The 10,851-nt window shown below is 35.7% G+C and overlaps 1 protein-coding gene across 1 annotated transcript; it reads left to right on the forward strand.

Annotated features, from left to right (window-relative positions):
* The first annotated feature begins 1,870 nt into the window (after positions 1-1,870).
* On the forward strand, positions 1,871-2,314 carry LOC120188537 (RING-H2 finger protein ATL56-like). Its single transcript, XM_039191936.1, has one exon. It carries the CDS (start codon positions 1,871-1,873, stop codon positions 2,312-2,314), a length of 444 nt encoding a protein of 147 aa, XP_039047867.1.
* The last annotated feature ends 8,537 nt before the right edge of the window (positions 2,315-10,851 follow it).

A 10,851-nucleotide genomic window follows, 5' to 3' on the forward strand; every position in this document is an offset into this window, starting at 1 on the left:
AAGCATCGACACTTTCGATTCAAGTGAACGGGAGGAAGCATAAGCACTTTCGATTTAATTGTTCATCTTTTCATCAAGAAGGTTGAATGTTAGAAATTAGTTTTTTCATCAAGCAGCATTTGAAGTGATTTGTTGAACTGGTAAAAGAGGATGAAGAGGAAAGATTGGAGTGCAAGTGTGCTAATGGTCAGAAGAGGAGAAGAAGAAGAAGCGGAGAGAATGTTGAGATACATAAGGAAGCTGAGGGTGCTATCCACGTGTAAATTGTCAAGGCTATTAGGAAACTATTCTAGAAGCAGTAGTTTGTTAAATTTTGTTATGAACCTGCTATAAGAAGCTAAGGCTAGGTGATGTATAACTCACGCTTAATGAAATATATTTTCTGGTATTCTGTTTGTTTCAAGTTTTGCCTACTGCAATGCTTAACAAGTGGTCACTCTTTTGGAGCATACTTTGTTCACTCCGGCTATCATTAGCTTATGCGCCAACGTCGAGACGTAGTGCAAGTTTCAAAACTTTGAAATTACTTGTCTTGTTTGCCTACTCTACCGAAGATTATGTTGTTTGGTTGAAGGGCAACACATGAGGCCCTTTTCATCGGTTACCAGTTGTCACTTGCGAATGTAGCCGATGGTCGCTGCTACATATGTGGTGCGACAGATGAGACCGTTCTGCATGCGTTACCAGACTGTCCCGACGTGCAACAGATTCTATCAGCATCAGGGTAATGTCCTCCCCAGATGGCAATGTGTTGCTATGGAATTTATTGCATAGACGCAATGTGTTCGTTCATAAGGGTAGTGTCCACCCTGGACGTGCAACAGATTCTATCAGCATATGTTGTAGCTTCCTCTTCATTCGCAAATCATTGGATGAAACCACTTGCTAACATTAATGTTGATGGTGCTTGTCTAATGGCAGCAGGTACTTCGGCTGTTGGCCTCCTTGCTTGTGATTCTCATGGTCATGGTTGTTGATCGTGCTGATCCGATGATGTTGGTGTTATGGAGGCGTATGCCCTCACTTATAGCATTCGGTTAGCGGTTGAATTAGTTTATCCTCATGTTATTCGACATTTGAAGAATCATGACACATACATGCATTTCGATGCTCAATTTCTACCTAGTTGAAGCCCATCGTTTGTTGGACGCGCACAGCCACATTCGCGTCCAATGCATTTGACGATCTGCCAAAGGCAGCGCACACCATCTCGAGTATTCCGCCTCCAGTACTATTTTCATCTTGTTATATTTTAAACATAATTGTCTATCTTGTATTTATGATATTATCATTAACGAGGACGTTTACACGTTGATACGACATAAATACTTCTTTTTTTAAAAAATATTATATTTTCTTTATTTTTTCTAAAAGAGATTTTTTCATAAAAAATATGTGATTTAATTTATTAACCTTCAAGACATCATCAAATTATTATAATTTATTAACAAAATTAAATAATGACATCTCATCAAAAAATACTTTAAATAAATCTAATTTTAAAAAATAAAATCATATATTATTAATATATCCAATACCAATAAAATAAAATACATAATTTGTGAAGTTCTACGTTGTTCATGTAATTGTACAACAACTAAACTAAATATTAAGAGAAAGCGTAGTAAAATATTGATTTTTAATGCTATCCAAATCCTAATACAAGAAGGAATTATACATATAACACTTTTGAAATAAAATATTGATTCTTTATATAATATACAAACCCTAATACGAGTAGGAATTACATATAAAGAAGTCATAAATATTAAATTTGTTTTCCTAATAAACATCAAATTATGCAAACATACGCCTATAAAAAACATATTGTCACGTACCGTTCTTTGAATATATTTCTTTCAACATGGTAATGGCACCTGATATGATTGTGTTTGTATTATGGGCGCTGCTACTTGTATTGATGGTGATAGGTTCGGTCAAATTTTATTGCCGCAACGATCTGGATCGGGATCTCGAAGCCGGACTAACGAGCTACTCTGTACGAGATGACCGAGCCGTGCAGGCTTCGAGACCGAGTACGTACGGGATCATCGTCCGGTATAGGGGTGGGGAGGAAACGGAATCGAGTTGCGTCGAGTGTGTTATATGCTTGGATGAATTCAAAGACGGAGATTCTTGCAGGTTCCTTGCCGGTTGCAAACATTTGTACCATCAACTTTGCGTAGATCAATGGTTGGTTCAGGATATGCATTGCCCGCTCTGCCGTCGTTTTGTCTATGGTTTGGAATTAACACCCACGACGACGAGTGGCACTGATCAGAATCAAATTTGTTCCTCTCCGATTTCGACTTGAAATTCTTTGTTTGTTTATTGTTATTGCTATGTTATGCATAAACTATAAATTTAATTTTAATATTTAAATTTTTTTAATTAGAATTTAAAAGTACTTGAATGATGTCTCGGTTTTTGGCGTATTAATATTTCGACCGTCACTTAAATTTTAAGGTATTGACGTTTTGTTTTAATCATCTATTCGTTAAACTCTTAACTATTATTAACGTTTTGATCATCTACTTTTTTGACATTAATATTTTGATCACCGGAATAGTTTGTTTGAGTTCAACCATCTAATTCTTGAGTAGGGATAGGCATGTGATCTGAAACCGATAGGTTTCGACCCGACCCGACCCGACCCGTTCGGGTTAATTTTTTAAATCGGATTTGAGTCGGGTTCAAATTTAGGGTGAAAGATACCCGACCCGAGAAAAACATATAATTTTACCTTTATATTTATAGATAATTACAACAATGTCCTCTATATATTATTTTTTAATTAAATTTCTATTTTTATTAAATAAAAAAATAATTTATAAATAATTATTATTTTGGGTCGGATCGGGTTCGGGTCAGGTGGATGATGTATATTTTTTGAGTTAAATCAGAATCGGATGGAGAGTGTATAATTTTCGGGTCAGGTATAATTAACCGAAAATCCGAATCTATCCATATCCAACCCTATTCTTGAGGGCGCGCAGATTTAAAACTAATTTATTGTTTATATTTTAATAATAATTTATCACTTAATAATAATAACAATTTTAGAAGTAATTTTTAGACTAATTTATCGTTAGATTTCAATAATATTTTTTAATCTTTATAGGGTAATAAAAATACTTAATATATATTATAATTTAAATATAATTCAATTCTTCCTCTTATTATCTATATTTTATTTTGACACCATTTGTTATTTAAACTACAAGAAAAAATAAATAATATAAATTGGATAATATTTTAAAAAATATTTTTTTAATTAATTAATCTTATAACTAGACAAGATTTTTTCACACTTATTCTATTAGTGAAACAAAATATTTGATATAAAAATATATTTATTAAATTTATCGATAGATAATCTTACATAGAGTGATAAGTAATTTGTACATGTGTTTTAATCTTAATTGTTATTAAGTCTTAGGTTAATTCTGAATAATTCCTTTTCTTCTCTTTTTAAATAATATAATAATACTAATAATATCAATTAAATTCAAATTCAGTCACTAATTAAACTCGTAATTAGTATAGATGGGATTGAGATTGTTTAATGTTTAAAATTAGTTTTTAAAAACAATTTATTACTTAATTTATGGATTAGTTTAATATTTTATTTAAGTATATATATTTTTTTACCTCACGGTTTCAAGGTTTGGTCTTGAATAATTTGAACCGACTCACATCGCACATATGTCTTTTTGGTGGGTGAGTCTTTCAACAGAGATTTTCTACATACACAATAACTCAAACTCGAGATTTTACTTAAACGATATTAATTTTTTTATTACTTGAACCAACCCTGTTAGTAATTTAAATTTGTTTTGAAATATCAAATAAAACTCATTTTCTAAATCCTTTACAATTAGAATGAGCCACGTAATCAAACACGGTGGGTCTGAATTCCTGCAAATCCCAGATCGGTCCAAAAATTTCAGCCCGACGGTCGGTGGAGTCAACTGTCAAGTCTGGCTAGCAAACAATTTATATATCGTAAAATTTAATAATAATAATAATAATATATTAAAGGAGCTGCCAGCGAAGTCAGGCTCCGATTTTCACTCTCATCCTACGCGAAGAACACTTAGGTTTCTCTCAATCTTCGCATATTTCGCCGGCTCCACCGTCTTAGATCTCCGGCCTAACTATACGCTCACTCTCTTACTGGACCGATCTAACTATGAGTGATTGCTCCACTTCATCGGCAGCTAATTCCAGGTACAGGTAGACCTTTACTCGCATAAATGTATGTGTGTGTGTATAGTATTTGCTACTATATCGTGCCGAGTTATTTTTTTCCTTTTAGTTTTTTTTAATTAATTATGCTACCTGAGTATAATATTGTAGTGAAATTCGGTTAACACATTGATGATATTCTCTATATCAAAATGCTTAACTTTCATAGGTAGACCTAAAACCTCAGAATCTATAACCATAGGACCCTAAATAAGACAGGTGACATCAATACAACCCGCTTGTGAAATATTTTTTTTTCCATAGCCAGTGTATTGGATAGTAATCAATGTTATAATCATTATTGTCGTCATATGTTTTACGATTTTTATGTTATAACCATACTCTTGCATTGATGGGGTGGGGAGATTTGAACCAATAACCTCTTTGGGCCTCGGCTTTTCTTTTTATCCCCTAGGTCTTGACCTTTAGTAATTCAAAGTAGTATTATGCCTCTGTATGGGGGATTTTACACAACTTTTACACAAGTGAATTGTACCAATAAACTGAAAACTTACTTTTTCATGAATGTGAATGCTATGTACTCGTCTTTTTTTTTCATCTTAACCAAATCCTCAGATGTACATTAGTTTAATTTGATCCACAACATTTTTTGATCTCACCTCAAATATGGTTGAAATGAAATCCTCGTCTTTTGTGGATATCCGTGCGACCGTGTCTGTACTTGAAGGTCTGTTTGTCCATTCCTTTATTCATGCCATCTCTTTTGTTTAAACAAGAAGTACTTGGAAGATCCTTGTTTTTTTTTTGGATAATTTCGTTTTCTGTTATTACCCAAGAACAAATCTGTTACAATCAACTAGTTACAAGAGCATTCTGCTAACAAAAAAAAATCAAAATCACTATAAGTCCCAATGCTCAGCTAGAGAATTATTAACTCTGTCATTCCTATTTATTTTTCTATCTCTCAATTGAAAACCAACTACATCCTTTATGGCATGAATAAGATCTAGAGGATTTCTGGTTCTGGCTTGAAACAGTCGTTTATTTCGTTCATCCCAAATGATATAGATAAGAGCAGTAAATGCGAGCTTCATGATGGAAGCTAGAAGTGATTTTCCGTCCGAGTGTGTGCAAGCCCAATCAATAAGAACATCCCAAGAGCATATTGTAATCTGAAGACCAGAGAGGGAGCAAACAGAGTTCCAAAGTTGAGCAGCCACAGGGCATTGAATGAACAAATGTTCTCTGGTTTCGCATGGATCATCGCATAATACGCATTTGCAGTTCGTGGTGATTCCCATCCGGTTTAGTCTATCCTTAGTTGGAAGTTTATCAAGTAATGCCATCCAAGAAATCAAACTATATTTGGGGATATGCAGGGGAAACCAGATGATTTTCTGCCATAGGACAGGAGGTCGTCGATCTCGTAAAGCATCCCAAATATCATTAACTTTCACTGCTCCAGAATTGAGAATAGGAAAGGCCACAGATCTGAGTTTAAAGATACGCCTTAGGCTCCAGCTATATGATGATCGAATGGCAATATTCCAGAAATCATTATCTTTTAGGACATAATATTTAATCCAAGCTACCCATAGAGAGCCTTCACCTGCTAGAATGTTTTTAATAAGGTGAATCATACAAGCTTTGTTCCAGGTCTTCAAGTCTTTAATACCGAGCCCACCCTCGGATTTTAGGAGACAAACTTTCTTCCAGCTCACTCTAGCACCTGATGCAGATTTGTCAGCTCCTTTCCATAAGAAACGTGAACAAAGCTGCTCTATCTTGTTTAGTACCGAGTGAGGCAGAAAAATCTGTCTGCACCAGTAATTGGAGATACTAAACAATACTGCTTTTATTAATTCAAGCCTTCCTGCATAGCTTAGGGTTTTAACAGACCAATGATTCAACCTTACTCTAATATTATCAAGGAGAACCCCACAATCCTTTTCAGTGATTTTTATAGAGGCAAGTGGAATTCCTAAGTACCTGACAGGGAGATTACCACATTTAAAGCCAATGATTAGTTGAATGTCCTCAAGGATTGAAGGATGCATTCCAGCAGCATATAAAGTACATTTTGATGCACTAAGTTTGAGGCCAGACATCTCATAAAACTGCTCTAAAACACTAGTGACCCCAATTATCGAATCAGTTGTACCTTTGCATAAAATTAGAAGATCATCAACGAAAGATATATGAGTAATGCCTATACCTTTACATTTAGGATGATAACCAAATATGCCTCTAGCAGCTGATAAATTGAGAAGTGCAGAGAGGATATTCATTGAGAGAACAAACAGTAACGGGGACAGGGGATCACCTTGTCTTATGCCTTTAGCTCCGTTGAAATAACCAATTAAGCTCCCATTGAAGGAAATAGAATACATTGCTGTGGAAAAGCAGAGTTCTATCCAGTTAATGAAGGTACTTGAAAGGCCAATAGCTTTCAGAGTGGATGAGATGAAATTCCAATTAAGCGTATCAAAAGCTTTATGGAGATCAATCTTTAGAGAGCATCTTGAAGAGATATTCTTCCTGTTTTATCCTCTAACCAGTTCTTGGGCAAGTAGAGTATTATCTACTATGCTTCTTCCTTTAACAAAAGCAGTTTGGTTGAGGGAAATGATAGTAGGAATTAGGGTCTGTAGTCTACTAACCAGAATTTTGGAGATGGCTTTATAGAAGACAGAACAACATGATATAAGTCTGAAATCCTTAACTTTGCTTGGGTTGGGGATCTAGGCACCAAAGCTATAATGGTGGCATTGAACACTGGAAGAAGAAAAGAATCAGAGAAGAATTGTTTTACAGCTGTAATTGTGTCTTCTCCTATGATATTCCATGCTTTTTTGAAAGAGTATGGAGTATATCCATCCGGGCCAGGAGACTTATCATTACCTTGGCAGAAGAAAGCAGACTTGATTTCCTCATTTGAAATTTCCTTAGCAAGGTCTTGGGCAGTATCATTGGTCACAGTGTACTGAAGAATTTCTTTCAACAAGGAAGTATCAATAGTTTTTACCTCATTATCAATAGTGCCAATCATGATTGTAAAGTATCTTATCACCTCTTCAGACATTAACTCAAAAGTTTCCAGCCTTTTACCTTGGTCGTCAACTAGGATGCGAATTGTATCTCTTTTGTTCTTGAGAGCAAGGGCAGAATGGAAGAGTTTGGAACATTTATCTCCCTCTTTTAGCCATAGAATCTAAGCTTTTTGCTTGAGGAACATAATTTTAGCAGCCTCAAGTATTTTAAGATCAGTTTGCAGGGTTATTTCCTTATCAATAGAGTCTTCACCCCTAAGAGTTTTGAGTTGTTGAAGTTATAATTCAGTTTTCTTTTGAAGTACCCTTGCAGTAATATCACTGTAGTCAGAATGATTAAGATCTCTAAGCTTGCTTTTCAGCCTTTTCAGTTTAAAAAAGAGTAACTGCATTGGGTTTCCTTGAGCAGGAATGATCCAAGAATGTTGAACAATATTCAAAAAGTTGGGGTGGTGAGCCCAAAAATTGAAAAACTTGAACGGTTTTGGTCTATTTGCTTGAGAGTCTTTAGAGGACAAACCAGAGACAGACAATGATCAGAGATACCTGGAGCAAGAAATTCAACATGGGAAGATTTGAAGCTGTTCATCCAGATAGGGTTAACTAGTACTCTGTCTAGTTTCCTAGCAAGGAATGAATTTTGCTGCTTATTGCTCCAAGTGAAGGATGGACCAAAAAAAGGGTGATATATTAGGTCAGTGTCAGCAAGAACGGTTTGAAAGTCTCTCATATCAGAAGAAACTATATGGCCCAATAGAACGGAGTCAGAACTTTCATTTGGGTGAAGAGTGATATTAAAATCACCTCCAAGGATCCAAGGGAATTGACCGAAACTTGAATCCAAATCACGAATTTGTTGCCAAAGTGATCTTCTCACAACGCCATCGTTACTCCCATACACCGCAGTTATAATAAGAGGAGTCCCCAGATGTAAACCCTTTATAGAAATACACTGAGCAGAAGATTGGATAACAGTAAAGTCCAAACCAGTTTTCCAAAGAAGCCAAATTCTACCATTCACAGCAAAATTATAGTTTGAAGCAGCAGTCCAATCTTTAAATTTGGTCAGTAGAATACGTTCGGCCTTAAATTCTTTTACTCTAGTTTCCTTCAAGCATAGTATTTCGACTTTATTTTGGAGAGCTCGTTTAAGAACTCTATCCTGCTTTAGAGGACAGTTAAGTCCTCTAACATTCCAAAAAGCAATAATCATTGAGTGTGATTGTCAATGGCAACCTCCTTGCCATCAACCACTACCCTGAGCATACTCTTTTCACATGCTGAGATAGGAGTTGGCTTCCTTCGAATCGTTTCTTTGTTCTCGTCCGTTGCTGCTATCTTCTTTTTCTTTTTCGGTTTATGTTTCCCTCTAAACCAATACAAACATACCTTCTCCATCGTTTATAGTTTGTTGAAACTTTGTATTAAATTTTACAGGTGGCGCCGCAATATTATACAAACTTTCATGTACTAGCAGGTTGGAAACGCATCTTTATTCTGTTCCCTCAGTTTCGGTTTTCACTCGTGCCATTTTTCTTTCTTTTCTTTTTCTAGATCTGTGACAAATGACCGATTAATATGTAGAGTTACGGGTATGTTCGAATCGATTATTTGTTAACAAATGAATGGATTGATAAGAGGCTAAACCCTTTTTCCCTCTTTGAAATCTCTTTAAGCTTATGTACCATGCCCCGGTCACCACCAAAGTGTTTGGGCGAAGATCGGTGTTGAAAAGTCAAGCTAGGTGGTGCACATGGCACCGAAAGTGCACAATTAATGGCACCGAAAATTAGCTAGCATTTGTTGAATTTTTTGGAAAATGGTAAAATCATTTTTAGTCACTAAAATTTAAGGTATTTATAAATTAGTCTTTAAGCTTAAACTATAAATACCCTAGCTCATTTAGTTTCAAAACCATCCCAAAGCATTCTAGCTTTCTTCCAATACTAGAGAATTTAGAGAGTTTCTTGAGAGTTGTTTTCTCCTTTTTATCAAGAGAGAATTATCATTGTTTTCTCCTTGGTAGATCGAGAGAAGTTGTAATTCATATTTTCTCAAAGTAAAATTCTTCTACCGTTGCCCGTGTTTTTTACCCTATATTATTTAGGGGTTTTTCACGTAAATTTTGTGTCTCTTTTATCTTCATTTTTATTTTCTCAAATTATCAGTTGTGATGTTGCTCTATCTGATAGTCGTCTTCCGCAACAATTGGTATCAGAGCCAGATTAGAGTGTGTAATATCTACTTATTGTCTTTGTGATTTCCACCAAAAGGTGGATCCTCCAACATAAAAAAGTAAGAAGTTATTACCCATTCTTTGAAAGTTCCAGAAAACTATTCACGATAGTGAAATAGTGGGAGCTATCTAGAAGCTATGACAATGAAATTTGATATTGAAAAATTCAATGGGAGAAATTTTTCATTGTGGAAATTGAAGATGAAGGTCATCCTGAGGAAAGACGGTTGTCTAGCAGCTATCAGTGAAAGGCCGGTGGATTTCACATATGAAAACAAATAGATCGAAATGAACGGGAATGCTATGACAAACTTTCATCTAGCATTAGCAGATGAAGTATTGTCAAGCATCGAGGAGAAGAAGACAGCTAAGGAGATATGGGATCATCTCACCAAATTGTATGAGGCTGCATCGTTGCACAATAAAATTTTCCTTAAGAGGAAATTGTACACTCTCCGTATGTCAGAATCTACTTCAGATGTACAATAGGAGAACAAGAACGTTCTGAACTTCTACTTCAAAGTCTACCTGATTCGTATGATCAACTTATCATCAACTTGACAAACAGTAATGTCACCAGTCTAGTCTTCGATGACGTTGCAGCTGATGTTCTTCAAGAAGCAAAATCGACGCAAGAACAATGAAGACAAACAAGTAAATCTACAACAAGCAGAAACGTTGACAACGATGAGATGGAGATCAACAGAACGTGGCCAAAGCAGCAGTCACAAACATGGTAGATCGAAGTCGATGAGCAAGAAGAATTTAAAGTGCTACAACTGTGGAAAGAAGAGTCACTTGAAGAATGATTGTTGGAGTCTAAATAAAACTCCAATCCACAAGGCAATACCGCAAACACTTCAGATGATGGAGATGCTCCATGCTGTGAAGCGTCAACCACCGTGGAAGGTAGAAAAAGATTTGCAGATATATGGCTCATTGATTCGGGAGCGACATATCACATGACCTCAAGAAGAGAATGGTTCCATCATTATGAACCTGTCTTAGGAGGATCTGTGTATGGTTGCAATGATCATGCCTTAGAGATTATTGGCGTGAGAACCATCAAATTGAAGATGCATGATGGAACAATTAAAGTTGTTCGAGATGTGCGGCACGTGAAAGGCCTGAAGAAAAATTTATTATCCTACGGATTGTTGGATAATAATGCATGCTAGATTGAAACACGGAAAGGAATCATGAAGGTGTTCAGTGGAGCGCTTGTGGTGCTGAAGGTGAAAATATAGCTGCAAACTTGTACATGCTGAAGGGAGAGACTTTGGTAAAAGCAAAAGCCTCTGTTGCCTCATGTAGTTCATATTCGGCAATGTTATGGCATCAGAAACTTGGACACAT

Source organism: Hibiscus syriacus, unplaced genomic scaffold (genome assembly GCF_006381635.1).
Source record: "Hibiscus syriacus cultivar Baekdansim isolate YM2019G1 unplaced genomic scaffold, ASM638163v2 tig00116951_pilon, whole genome shotgun sequence".
Classification (NCBI taxonomy): domain Eukaryota; kingdom Viridiplantae; phylum Streptophyta; class Magnoliopsida; order Malvales; family Malvaceae; genus Hibiscus; species Hibiscus syriacus.